General features: G+C 54.0%; 1 protein-coding gene across 1 annotated transcript in view; it reads right to left on the bottom strand.

The window, feature by feature from the left end:
• Positions 1-14,605, bottom strand: part of PLXNA2 (plexin A2) — a 213,599-nt gene that overhangs the window by 180,731 nt on the left and 18,263 nt on the right. Inside the window, exons 2-3 of the mRNA XM_079761625.1 lie at positions 6,900-8,164; positions 2,923-3,105 (exon numbers count right to left, since the gene is read on the bottom strand). Coding sequence (XP_079617751.1) covers positions 2,923-3,105; positions 6,900-8,164 — 1,448 coding nt within the window. The remainder of the gene's footprint in view (positions 1-2,922; positions 3,106-6,899; positions 8,165-14,605) is intronic.

The following is a 14,605-nucleotide window of genomic DNA, read 5'->3' as shown; positions in this document are numbered from 1 at the left end:
TGTTTGTGGCTCAGAGGAAGTGGCCTCATGGTCATGCACTTGTCATGAGTCTCTGCTTCCCCTAAACTTCCCCTTCCAGGGACATCCTATTCCTGCGGGCTGCCATGGATGAGTGCTGGGCAGTCTGGCAGACGCCTGCTCAGGCTGGGAAAGAGTGCATAGTTCTGACAGCCTGCTTCCCTCCCCTCCCTACACTCTTAGCTAGTTTTTTTCTTTATTTTCCTTCCTGTGTTGAAAGAGCTATGGGGCCTGGACCATGGTAAGGTTTCCTGGGGACATTCCATAAATTCATCACGGGCCATTTCTCTGGAGAGGGATGGGTGGGTAAGTGGGAACCCAGCGGGAGCCAGGGTGTGAGTACCAGGTGCCTCAAAGGAGTGTGGGTGGAAAGGAAGGGCGAGTTGCACAGAGGAGAAAGAGGGGTATTATGAGCTCATAGAAAGAGCCAAAGAAAGGCAAAGCGAAGAGTGAGAAGGAGCAGCCAACTTGCAGGTTGGAACAAGCTGAGGGCAGACATACTCCCAGCCTTGTCCTTGAACCTGCTGACTTGCCTCCATAACGACTTGTCCACCAGGGTTTGGAGAACTTTGCTCGCTTGGGTGTGTGGCTTGGAAAGATGCCCCAAGCAGCCCCTGCTGTGTGCTGTGCGAGACACACGGAAACATGGGAAGGTCAACACAGGGTCCCTTAGAGTCTGGCTAGGTCGTTCTTTCATTCAGTCCTCATCTGTCCATTCAGCAAACACTAATTCCTTAACTCAGATCTAAGACCCCAAAGAGTGGAGGCACTAGCCCCTGGCTGACCCCTGCAGCAAGTCTGCGCCCAAAGATTGCTCCCAGCATCCATCCCTGGGCTCTGTGGCTGCTTCTTTTAAGTAAAAAATGGTGTCAACCTGGGTGTCAAGGCAAGAAGCAACTTGTCCTAGTCTCTAGGCGTGGACAAGTCACTTTTCTTCTCTGGGCCTCAGTTTCCCTGCCGAATCCTGAGAGTGTTGGGCCAGATGATCTCTAAGTTTCCTTAGAGGATGGTTCTATTTTTCAAAAACACTTTTGAGGGCTATCCCATGTGTGACCACAGATGGGGGGAGATTAGGGAGAAAGAAGGAAATAAACATGAATAAAGCATGGCCCCTGCTTTTAATAAAACTTTCAAGAGGATAAAGGAGACGGAGCTACATGAGTGATCCAGAACCGTGTGGCTACTGCTGGCCCTAGGCAGAGAACTAGTAAGAGCAGCCCCTGTGGGAGAATGTTTATACCCCCAGGAACATGGTTGACAGGGAGAGCTGAGGCTGGACTTCAGCTCCCATAGGCCCCTTGGCCCAAAGCCCCCTTGCAAGGAGCAGTCTACCCAACCGTACAGGAAGCTGCTGAGCAGGGAAGCAGCCAGCTACGGGGTCCAAGCTGAACCTTGTCTGGTGGAATACGTCACTTTTATGTTTTTGTTGATTTTTTTGAGAGAGAGGAGGGGAGGGGTAGAGAGAGATAGAAACATCATCATCAATCAGCTGCCTCCTGCATGCCCCCTACTGAGGATGGAGCCTGCAACCCGGGCATGTGCCCTGACTGGGATTCGAACCATGACCTCCTGGTTTATGGGTCGACACTGAGCCACACCGGCGGGCGGGATATATCACTGTTAAATCTTAATGGGATCTCATAAGGCAGTTCTTTTCCTCCCTCGTTTTGGGAAAGCAGGGACCACACTCAGCCTCCCTTCCATGTGTCTAAAAGCCAAGCCAGGATCCACAGCCCCTGGCAGAGGAGCAGGCATGGCACAGGGAAAGGCAGGAACCTCTGCCCAGAGCGAGAAAGGGTCAAAGGGCGTTGGTCTCATGAGAACCACAAGAGGTCTACAGAGTTCTGCACCTCCACATACTCCCAGGCCCGCTGTTCTCACCTCCTCTGGCAGCAGATCAGAACAAGCAGATCACGGAATTTCTTCCTCAGGCTCCCGCCCTGCCACCCTCCTACCCAAGTCACATCTCTCCCAGGCTCTAAATGGATTAGGAGGGAAGAGCTACAGGGGTCATGTCAACATCAAGGGGGAGACGTGGTGATGTCCCGCAAGTGCCGTGATCCACAGGTGGGGGGAGGGCTGGAGAAAGGTGGCAAGAAGGTAAGTTTAGGAAAAGGATTAGCTGGGACCGGAAAGAATGTGGCCGCCGTAATCCCACATAATGAGCCAGACCTTGCTCGGTCTCCGCACCCAAGCACCAGGCAAGCAGCTACAAGCTTGCTGCACACAAGGCCGCCCACACTGTTAGCCCAGACAGCCCTGGCCCTCCCGCTGGCAGAGGTGCCCAGGGCAGGCAGAGGTTAAGATGTCTACTTCCTCCTGGAAGCTCAGGGCGTGGGGGTGGGTGGGGGTGGGTGGGGGTGGAGGAGTGGAGAAGACTCTGTAATTTCGGAGAGAGGAGAGACAGAGGATGGCATCTTACCCAGGCACCATGTGCCCTTGGAGGGCAGCCCCACCACTTGCCCTGTTCTTAGAATGGAGACCCATCATCTGCTTCAACCAGATGCTCTGAACTCAACAAAGACTTCTGACCAGTACAATCAACTCTCCGAGCCGTGGGGAGGAATCCGTGATGTTGGCGATTTATAATACAGAGAATCGAATTATCAAATCAGTTCTGCTTGACTTGGAGATAAAGAGTGAAGTGTTTTTCTCCCTTAGGCAAACGCACCTTCCTAATTCCTTGAAGTGTGGGCAATACGAAATGTGCCTGCATTTCCTACCCACCCATTGACTAATGGCTGGGGAAACAGCTAGAAGATAAGCCACAAAAATAACTCCGCTATCCGACGCCGTCTGCCAAGAAAATCAGAGTTGCCTGTTGTTCAGTCTCCACCAACAGCTACCTTCCAGGAGGGGCTTCCAGCTGAGGCGCTGAAGGGCCGCAGGCTCATAGTCTCTTACCTTTTTCAGCTTGCCACTCTTGGTCCCCACGAACACCACGCTGTAGCCGTTGTAAACATACGAGGCCACTGACGTCATGCGGTCCCGGCTGGTGGTGTACAGGGTCAGGCCCTCCACCGGCGTGGACCCTCCAAGCGGCTGGTTGATGTCTAATCCACAGAAGTTGTCGTCGATGGGGACCGGCTGGAGGGAAGAGGAGGAAATTGGGGTGAACAACAGCAAGGTCACGGCCATGAGTCTATAGGTCACCCCCAACCCCCAGCCCTAGGACCAGGCTTCGGTGAGGTGTGACACAGGAGCAGGGCCCTTACACACGCTGCAAACAACATCTCACCAGCTGACCCATGTGTCCCACAGGGGCATCCGGTGACACCAGCCGTCTTCCTCACTCACCTGTAGTCACCCATTCCCTTTCTATCAGGAGATCCAGGGTAATTTGTAAGGCTGATGGCTTAAACTCACTTCCTGGTCATTTTAATGTCTCCATGGACATGCCATTTTGGTGATCTTTCTATTTAGACAGTAGTGGTTCGGTCTAGAGGCAACATCCCAGGATTTCTACCAGCCTGGGGAAAGTTTCTTGTTTGTTTGGGATACAATGCCTCCCTTTGGGCATAAGAATGTTAAGCCAACTATTCACCACTTTCTATACTGGGGATAGATTGAAAAGGGTCATTTTAATGTTGACCATAAAATTTTAATTTGAAAAACGTACTTCATCTATATAAACCTCAGTTTCTTCATTTGTCAAACTACCTGCGCACCTTTCTGAGAGAATTACAGAAGAGCAAATGAAGTAATGCACGCAGGAGAGTTTGAAGTTACGCAATGAGAGTTTGGAGTTACGCAAAGGGCCTGTGGTCTCTACCCAGTGCCCATCCTGGGGCTGGGCCGTGATGGGCCCTCCGAAACGCCCCAGTGGACTGCACAACTGGAATCGCGTGAGCAAAGGCTGCAGACTCTGGGCCAGCTAAGAGCCCGGAGTCCTGTGACAGCTGTTTCTTCTGGGTCTGGAAAGGCATCCCAGAGGAGGAAGGAAATGACTGTTGTCGCGTAGAAAGCGTCAGGGAAAAACCTGCAACCTGTTCCCTCCAGCCTCCTCCTCTCACCCTTCCCAGGAAATAGCTGGCTGATGCATCACTGGTCAGCGGCCTCCTGTCCTAAAAATAACTGGGTTATAAGCTAGGACATGTGCTTGCTAAACCAGGGTCTTCCTTCCATTCCCTCCCGAGAAACACAGGAACAGAGACTTGTGTTTTGGAGAGAGCTGTGCTCCTGCTGCTGGTAGGAATGGTGGTGCTGCCCGTGTGTGTGTGTGTGTGTGTGTGTGTGTGTGTGTGTGTGTGTGTGTGTGAGTGTGTGTGTGTATGTGTGTGTGTGTGTGTGTGTGTGTGTGTGTGTGTGTGTATTCTTTAGGAAAGAGAACTAACTTTTAGGGTAAAGATAACCTTGAACTCTGTGAACTCTGGTATTATGGAGCCACCTCCACACCCCATGCCCTGCCCCAGCAGAAGGGATGAGCTTCTGAGGAAGGGAGGGAATGGAGCAGGGGTATGCCGGCGCCAGCCCCTGAGGGTTGACGGCACATCTCTGCATTCAGTGATATCACACCGGTTGAGTGAAATCGGTTATGGTGGGAGCATTCGCACCATGGACATTAGCAAATGCTTGTAGCCAAGGCTCCCACCACCACCACCACCACCACCGCTGCCACGGCCTGCATAGAGCTAGTTGTTTAATATTTACCAGCACACCATGGGAGCCCACGTGGAAAGTTCTTGTGCCTAGGAATGAAGCCAGAGGAGCAGCTACTACCTTTTACATCTTCCACTTGTCTTTCTCATCCCCACCCTGCAGGCAGCAGGGGCCCTGGAAAACTTGTAAGATCTAGACCGTAGTCCTGCCTCTAAGACCAACTAGCCTCATGACCTTGATGTGTCACATGCCCGCTCTGGGCCTCAGTTTTCTCATCTGTGAAGTGAAAGGAGTAGACCAGCTAATCATCAACTTTCCTTTCAACTCTGAAAGTCCCTGTCAAGGTTTCAGCTTATTTCCCACCGTCTCCTGGGGCTGAAGGAGCTGCAGAGTCTGCACACAGGCATAGTCCAAGCCAGCTTCTGAGAGATGATGACAGAAGCAAAAGTCTGCTGGTGATTGTGGGTTTCTCTACATCCCTCCTGACTCTAGAATCTCCGGACCATGAGGAAAACGGTTTATTCTGAGTCTAAACCCCTGGGAATGGCTGACATTTCTCTGTCTGTCCTCTAAACTGTCAGATCCTCCCAAACACCTGATGTGCCTTCACTTTTTTGCTCAAATGGTGAGATCTTGGAGTGTGGCTTTCTTTAAAGCAGCGTGGCTAGACAGAAATAACTTGGACTTGTGGTAGGCAGTTAGACATGAGCAGAGCAAGGATGACAGCCAGGTACAGAAGGTCACCAGGGCAAAAAGCCCCAGGTGCCTAGCAAAGGGCAAAACTGGGAAAACAAAGACCTGGCCCCCGGGGTAACCTTTGTCCCCTAGCATATCCCTGGTCATGTGGTTTAGAGCCCCCCTGACCATTCATATTGCCGGTCATGCATTTTTGATGCTCCCCTGGCATATTTCTAGACTATTGGTTTAGACCCCTTTAGAAGGGGAAGGGAGGAGGGGGCCGGGGAATAGCCCTTAAGCATTAAGCCCCAAGACAAGGAGGCTCTGACCCGCATCAAATATATCTAGGTCTCAGTTGTGTTTCACCTCCAGGCCCAGAAAAGCAGCAAAATCAGACAAGCGATGTCATGGCTGACCTCAGGACCAGCTGCACTGACTAATGGCCTCTGGTTCTGACCCTGACCAATCAGTAGAGACCATGACCCTGAAAGGACACACCTGAAAAGCTGGTGAATATCCTATTGGGACCCTCTGGCAGGACAGTGCTTGCTACTGCTTACCTTGTCTCTGCTGCCCTCTGGCCCTTTCTCCTCCTCTCTTCCCTTCACCTGATTATGTTTCCCCGGTTTGCAATCTACCAAGCAAGCTTAATTCCCTTCCCTCTCCTCCGGCTTCCGTATCCACCTGCCTACCCGACACTCCACCTTGGCTTCCCAGTAGCCTACAGGCCCCGCACAGACACTATCTGACCCTGTTATCTCTGACCGCCTGCCTCACCTTCTCCCAGTCTTTCTCCCGCATGCGCTGATCCAGCTGCAGTGGCCTCCCTGCCAGTCCCCACACAGGCCAGCCATGCCCCCGAGCTTTGCCCTCGCTGTTCCCTCTCGGGAATGTTTCCCCCAGATCCCCAATGGCTCACTTCCTTACCCTCCTCAGTCTTTGCTCAAAGGCCCCATTTCTCAATGAATCAACCCTTTCAGGGACCGCCTCTTCCCTTTCTCTGCTCTAGTTTTCTCTACAGCAGCCATCACCATTTGACAGGCTACATATGTCATGTATTTATTTGTCTTGCCTCACTAATGAAAGCTCCATGAGGGTAGGGGGCTTTGCTGTGCAGGTCACCACTGAAGCCGGCAGTGCCTGGCTCTTGATATATATATATATATATTAGTTGACCCTTGAGCACATGCTTTTTTCCTTTCAATAAATACTATAAATGTATTTTCTCTTCCTTAGAGTTTCCTAGTATTTCCTTTCTCTAGCTTACTTTATTTTAAGAATACAGTATCTAGTAATACAAAATAGAAGTATTGATCTACTGTTTATGTTATGGGCAAGGCTTCCAATCAACACTAGACTATTAATTACGTTTTTGGGGAGTCAAACGTCATAAGTGGACTTCTGTCCGCACAGTGGGTCGGTGCCCCAACCCCATTGTTCAAGGGTCACCCATATTTGGAATGACTCCATGGATCAACAAACGTGTGTCTGGTGTAGGTCAGACTTGGTGTGATAACGTGAACCTGGGTGTGCCACAGAGCGCAGGCTGGGCAGTCGGAGCCGGAGCCCCCCATCAGGGGCAGAGCAGGCGCGCGCCGCCTTACCGCCTTGGTGCACTGGACCTCCTTCCCCAGCAGCCAGTTGAGCTCCAGGTGGCCCTCGCCCTGGTAGCAGGACTGCAGGCGCTCCTTGATCTGCAGGTTGACGGCAGGGATGGGGAAGGCACAGAGGGCGGAGTCATCGGGCGGGTGGTGGTACTGCTTCTGCCCTTTGGAGAAGATGGCGAAGAGCACGTCGTCCTGGCTGCTGATGTTGAAGGCCTGGGCCAGGGAGTCCCCGGGCTTGGCGAGGTAAGCCGCCTGCAGGAGGCGGTATTCCACCCCCGCCCGCGTGCAGCCGAAAGGCAGGGACACGTAGGAGTGGAACTTGGGGTCATTCTTGCAGAGCCTCACGATGCGCGAGGTATAGAACAGGTCTCCGGCCGAGTTGATGGCCACCCCCTCGGGGGTCTCGGGCTGCACCGTGAGGAAGTAGACGAAGCCCCCGCTGGCGAAGCCGTAGATGTAGAAGATGTCGAAGTGGGAGACCAGGGCCAAGGTGTCGGAGGGGATCTTGATGAGGGAGGACACGAAGTCACTGTGCAGCTCGTAGTCGAGCATGGCGGAGGACTCGGGGTCGCGGGGCAGCTTCCTGCTGGACAGGGTGGGGAAGTAATCCTGCTTGCCGTCCACGGCCGTGCCGATGAAGAGCTTGCCGTCCTGCCCGTCGGAGCGCACGATCACCCCGTACATCGTCCCCGTCTTGTTGACGCTGGACAGGTAGTGCTCCTTCTTGTGGAACGGCTCCGCCAGGATGAAGAGGTCGTCCAGCCGCAGCAGCTTGCAGACGCCCTGGTAGAGGCTCCCACAGGCCAGCAGGCGGTTCTCGGGGTAGTCGATGATGAGCAGCTTGTTGACGTTGTTGGTGAGGGTGAGCGCCTCGCTGCAGGGCTGCACGGTGAGGGGCGGGTAACAAGACTTGTTGTCCTCCCGCGGCCCAGTCATGTGAGCCACCTGGATGGTCAGGTTGCCCGTCAGCTTGTAGACCCGGTTGATGGCCCCGACGTACACTGCCCCCGTCCCTCGGTGGACAGTCAAGTGGTTGAAGGTCCAGTCCCGGTTCTCAGAGTGGAAGGTGTTGAACTGAGGCATGCCAGCTGCCGGGGGGGCCAGCAGCACCCAGACCACTGAGAGCAAGACCACAGACCGGCTGTCCACGTCCGCCCGTGGCCAGGGCCTCCTCTGTTCCATGCTGAGCGGGGCAAGGACCAGGAGGCAGATCCTCTGAGCGCTCAGCCACGCCACCGTCCCGGGTTGGCCCTCACATGGTTCTGGAAAACACAAGGCAGGGAGGGAGGTCAGACGGGAAATCGGTCCTGGGAGGAGTGAATCGGATTGCCTGACCCGGAGTCCCAGGCCCGGCTAGCTCTGAGTCTCTTCCTTGCGTATTTCAGCGTTTCTATTTTTAACAGACTTTCTCCCTCTTGGGGTGGTTCAGGGAATCCTATTATCTATTTTGGTCTCCAGCCTTTACGCTGTAAATTCCTCTCTTTTACTTTACAAAACATCTCTATTTCTGTCCTCTGAAGACACCGTTTTTATCTCTCAGAGAGGTTAAAAGACAGTTCAAGTTCACTGGGCTAGTGGATCCCGGGTGGGGACTGAAGCTAGACTTCCCTCCCAGGCATCACGTCTGTCCTCTCCCCGTCAGGTGGAAATCTCCCGGTTTTAAATGCTTGAGAGGCAGGCCCTCTCCTGGGCTCTCCCGGCCAACTACTCCCAGAGTGGGACATCGCAAATAAAATTCCCCTTGGTCTCAGACTTCCAGCCCCTCACGCAGCTGCACCTCCTTACTTCCTCAAGCTCTGTCCTCCACAGGGAAGGACTTCTGAATGACAGTGCCTCCCGCTGCCCCTCGGCCTCTCCAGAAAGAAGAACCCCTGCTGTTACCTGTTACAACCTGTTAGACATATGAGTGCCCTTTGGAGCCTGAACAGCCCCGGGGAGATGGGTAGACACCCCCCACCCATTCTTCTTGGAGACAGGCGGGTGCCGGTCACTATCACTCAGTGAGGGGGCTGCCGGGTCCTGGGGACATTGCTTCAACTTCTGCTTCTGTGCAGGCGGGCCTCCTCGCTGCGGGGACTGGCCCTCTGAGCCCAGCTTCAGAGGCCTGGATGGGTTTGGAAAATGTGAGAGGGGCAAATGGGAGCAAGTTGAGGGTCAGTCTCATTGTAGCTACTGCTGAGGCCTCGTGACTATTTAAGGATCCATGAAGTCACCCCGGGCCTCGGCCTAGCCCTCGGAGCCTGTCCCCTGCCCTGACTCCTGTGCTCCTGCCCCTCCCTCCAGACCCTCAGGCTTTTCCAAGGAAGCCGCCCAGAGGAGCAGAGGGGGGCTCCCGGGGCTCCCGAAGATGCCTGGGCCAGGGGAGCAGAGGAGCCGGTCCCTCACTCAGAGCGCTGCTCACGACCAGCGCGGAGAGGGACAGCAGCAGGAGGAGGCCGCGAGCCGCGCCGTCTAGCAAAGACCTCTTTCCTCCCGCTGGACGAATGGCCCGGCACCCTTCTCAGACAAGGGCAGCCAACTCTAGGTAGCCAGGCGACAGAAGTGAACACACCCCGGCCCAGGATGGAGACCTGGCTCCCAGGCAGCTTAGCAGGGTCCTGCCTCCTTCCACCCTCCGGGCTGGCTGGACCGGCTTAGAATCAGAGCAGGCGCCACCTCAGGAATTTACTCCGTATCTTTAGAAACTCTCCTTCCGCCCCTTGCGCCCTGGGCCCAGGGCCTGACAGCCACCGCGGTGCCAGAGGGGCCACCTGACTGCGCTCCTCCAACCAGCTCCGTGGGTGACTCACGAGGCCCGCGCTCCCCTGGAAAGAGGAAGGCCGCGGCGGCGTGAGGCCCGGGCTGACCTCGGGGACTCCAGCATGGCCCTTCCGGCCCCACGCCCGCACCCACCAGGAAGACCTCCGACAGACAGAGCTTTGGGTTTAAAAACCGGAGGCTATTTTTAGCGATGTCCTGGGGCTGGTAGCAGGACGTGAATTCCTCAAGAGGAGCTGCGAAAGGAAATAACAGAATCCTCACGTCCCCCACTGGACAGGGCGCTACGGGAGGCCGTAGGCCGTGCTGGGCATGCCCCTGGCCCAGCGGGGGGAGGGCAGTGTGTCCCACCGGGAGCCACGAGGAGGAAAATAATTGTCACCACATGGTGCTAGGGTTTTGCCTTTTAGAAAGTGCGCTCTCAGACACTCCGGCACTGAGTTTGTGGACAGCACACTCCTGCCTCCTCCATGACATACATGCACATTATGTTTAGCCTGACATACATGCATATTATGTTTAGCCTGACATACATGCACATTATGTTTAGCCTGACATACATGCACATTATTTACCCCGGCATATATGCACATTGTGTTTAGCCTAACATGCATGCACATTATTTAGCCCGACATATATGCACATTATGTTTAGCCTGACATAAGTGCACATTATTTAGCCTGACATACATGCACATTGTGTTTAGCCTGACATACATGCACATTATTTAGCCCGACATATATGCACATTATGTTTAGTCTAACATACATGCACATTAGTTAGCCTGACATACATGTACATTATATTCAGCCCATGGCTACAGGAAGAAGGTCCTGGTAGCAGAGATAACGTCAAAGGACAAAGTGTGAGGTTAAAATCAACCGTCTCACCTCCCTACCCAACATCCCAAGACATGGTTTGAATCGTGAGTGGCGTTGTTGGCAGGCAGAGTTTGGGAACAAATTTGGGAGGGTGGGCAAGCCAAGTCTCACCTCCCCTTCTGGGGGAATGGGGATCACTACAGTGCCGACCTCTCTGGCTGTCATGAGAGTAGATGAGATAACGCAGGGGAACCTCTTAGCCTGCTGGCTGGCACACAGTGATGCTCAGCCTCTGCGAGTTGTTACTATTTTCACCGAAGCCTCCCCAGGAGACCGCACCTCAGGAATCCTGCCAGAGCCCCTGGCTTCCTTCTTTTGCTCATATTCTTTCTTTCCATGGGAATGAACACGGTGGGTTGACCTTTGATCCCCAGCTTTCCCTGACCCAGTGAAGGGGTTCAATCTGGGAAGCAATTGTCAAGGGAAAGAGAACAGATCTGAGGTGACCTTCTCTATCATACTACTGCACAAGTCCCAACGTAGTCTCTCGGCCGCCTGCAGGGGCGTCGGCAGAGGTGCAGGATCCTGAGAGCTGAAATGGGAAAACTGGTCTGGTGGCTGGAAGGCATGCAGTCATGGGGGAAGAGGAAGAGTGTGTGTGTGTGGGGGGGGGTGTCTCAGGAGCTTTTGATTCAAATCCTGCCTCTGTTAGCCATGCGTCATGTGGCTTCAGACTGGCCTCGCATCTCCCTGAGCCCATTTCTTGATTTTAAAACAAAGGGAGCTTGAGTGAGCCAATTTGTAAGATTTCTTCTTTCAGATGAACTAATACCGTGAGGCTTGCTTCCTTCAGCTTCTAGTCTGTGACTGAGAGAGCTGCAGCGGTCCTTCCCTCCGACCCCATAAAGCTGGGTAGGTCAGGAATTCTCAACAGACCACACAGCTGGGCTGTTTTCCCCCGACTCCTCCGTCAGCATCCACTTTGAGACAGACCACTCTTGGTGACCAGCCAAGCAAATTCATCCCATGGGGCTCAAGGTTCACTGTGTGGGAGCAGCAGGTGCTGGCAGAGTGGAGTCAGGAGGCGGCATGGTCTCCTGCGGGGCAGAGGTGGCAGGGAAGGCGCCCGCTCTACCTCAGGAGTGTGGCTTTCACACAGACAACCGACTCCGACAGCAATTTGAGGGCCTCTGTCTTTCCATGCCAAGGCGGATGGAACCAGGTCGCTGTTCCCAAGCAGGGCCCAGCTGGCAAGGATCAAGTCTCCTCTCCGCATTCAGAGAAAGGGGGACAAGCCCCCTCCTTGGTACCTCTGACGAGAAGCCGTGCCGTGCAAGGGTTAAATGCGTGAACGCTGAGCTGAGATTTTGGATAGCCGTGCAAGCTTGGTCAAGGTCCTTAGCCGTTCTGCGATGCCATCTCACTATCTGCATAAAATGGGATTCGTACTAGCATCTGCCTCGTGGGGTTATTATGGTGAACTCCGTTCATACAGATAAAGCACTTGGAACAATGCCTGGCCCATCGTAAGTGGTCACCATTCATTAGTCTTTATTAGTAGTAATTTATTTGTCAATATGTCCAGCTCTTCACCTCCATCCATTCTACGCTCTGTCTTAGAATAAACTGTCCGTCCTCGATTTGGTGGAAGCCAGTGAGCACATGCCCATGACTTTGCATAGCCTATTGTTTTCTCCCAACTCCGGTCTTCTGCTCATGTCAGCCTCAGGAGTTTCCACTCAACGATGCCTCCTTTTTCCCATCGCTTCTCCTCTCTCTGTCTAGTTCATGAAGTCACTTTGTCACATGCATTCTCAAGAGCCAAAGCCTGCCTCTCCCTCACCCCAAGTCTCACACCAGGACACGCGGCGCTGGGACGCTTGCCTTACCAGCGGGCCTCCCAGGACATGTTACTCCGAGCCCTCCCGATGCCAAGCAGAGGCCACGGCTGCCTCTGTGGGAAGCAGTGTCACTAAATATTTTATTTGGGGGGCCCGATGACACCATCTCCCCGATCAGGATTCAGGAGGCAGGTGTGGGTGACAGCCAGGGGAGGCATCGAATACCGTCCCCACCAGCTGCTGCGGGCGTCAGTGGCTAAGCAGCGAGGAAGTGGCCATCAGGCATTTCCAGTTCAGCTCAGCGCAGGGTTCTCTCCACCCGCCGACCCGCTCCGTGGCCTTTCTCAGGAGATCCGGGCACACATGCTTTCACTTGTCCCTTTCTTATTGCCAAAGGCGCCGCCAGGAAGAGGAGTTAGAGTCGGGCTGTGATTTTGTCAAATTGAGTCAAAGTTCACGAGCTCAGATCTCACACCCTTGGACCCATCTGTAGCCCTGCCACCCCCATTCTGTCATGGCTGTCACCCCCTTCATCACCCTCACCGTCCTGGCTAGGATCCTTTACCTAGTGACAGTAACAAGTGCCTATTATCATCACTGCCCTACCCAGCGGCTCACACAGCCAGCATCCCGAGGAGCCAGATGGTCAAGAGAAAGGCTGTGAGCCAGGGCAGGGTGAGCACCCACCCTCCTTCCTCTCCCAGGGCAGAGGGAGGTCCACCCTCTCCCCCATCTCCTTTCCAATCAGTAGCACCTTTAAAGCAGCCACTCAGGGCCAATGCTGAAGGGCATTATGATTACTCCCAATCCACGACTTATTTTTAGATGAAGAAACTAAAACCTTCGGAAAGAAAAATACTGTCCCACGTCAGTCAGGGACACAGGCTGCCTTCAGAACTCTGCAAAAAGTCTAGCGCTGCCTCCGTCATGGGGCGAAAGGGTCCCGAGAGTCAGTTATGTTCTGCCTCGAGGCTGCCCTGTTTGGGGGAAAGAAGGTGCCATGAATGACGATGGCCCCGTGATGGGAGCTCTCAGAGGGAGAAGGACTTCCTGGGACGTGCTCTAGGCCCAGGAAGTCATCAGTCGCAGGAAGGGAACCTACGCTGTGACTTGGGGGCTATGGGAGCCTGTGCCACATCCCTCCAGGTTACAGACAGCCTGACAGGCAGGCCAGATGGACTCTAAGCACAGGAAGCCTCTTCTCCCCGGAGGTAGAGCTGCAGCAGAAGGGACTCAAGGTAGATATATTCAGGGGACATCCTATCTGGAGAGGATCCCGGAGGCAGAGTGCCAAGGAGATGGTGGAATTTTCTGACAGTGAAGGGTCCTGACAGCTGTCTAGGAATAAGTTACCCGGAGGCAGGGAATTGGTCCCCGGGACTTCAGAAGTCTTCTTCTGCTTTAAGAGGTCTATGAGGATAAAATGTCTAAATGTGCGATCGGGGGGCCCCCAGCTTGTCCCCGGTGGGTGGAATGACCCCAAAGGGCCCGACATAATGTCATCTGCGTGGTCGTACATGCAAACATTCCGAGCGTCGCTGTGTAACACCGACCTCAGACGTAGTCCAGGCACGTTGGTAGCACAAGGTGAGCGAGAGGGCGCACACAGAGGCCCCGGGGAATGCCGGCAGCTGAAAGGCCTCAATTAGAGTGAAAGGCGTTATCTGGTATTTAAATAATTATTAGATTGAAGGAATAATCATGGGTTTGAGCTGATTTTTTCCCCACTGTCACCCTGATGGCGCCTATAATATTATTATTCAAATGCCCATGAGTCTCACCGAGGAGAGACCAGGAGAGAGAGGAGAGAGTGGGGGGAGAGGGGTGGTGAGCGGGGAGGGGGAGAGAGAGACTCATTTAATCTCCATGTGACAGGGCTGCAGGAGGTACGATTAGTCTTTTTCTTATTTCAGCTGTCACTCATGCACAGACACCAAGATTGTTATTAGCGTATTTTATGCACACGATTTAAAGGAAAAGGGGGGTGGGGGTGGGGAGAGGGAGAATTTCCTACAGAAAATAATGGGACCAAAGGAACAATTTAGATGTCACTGCTATACCAGCTGCGTTTGCTTCATTAATCGAATGTCATTTCCACCCCCCACCCCCCCCCCCAGACTCTGTGCTGTTATGTGAAGCTAAGTGGCTCTACCTCGCCCCGGAGTGAGCGAGAAGGAAGGCGAGGGAGACCCGGGGATAACGGGCCTCGGCCTACATGCCCTCCTGGCACCCTTCCCAGAGCAGGGGAACCCGACGACACTGTGGCACCCCAGTGTGTGTCAAC

The sequence above is a fragment of the Cnephaeus nilssonii genome, assembly GCF_951640355.1.
Source record: "Cnephaeus nilssonii genome assembly, chromosome: 21".
NCBI lineage: Eukaryota > Metazoa > Chordata > Mammalia > Chiroptera > Vespertilionidae > Cnephaeus > Cnephaeus nilssonii.
Note: the sequence above shows the minus strand (reverse complement) of the source record. Positions and strands in the feature narration are given on the sequence as shown.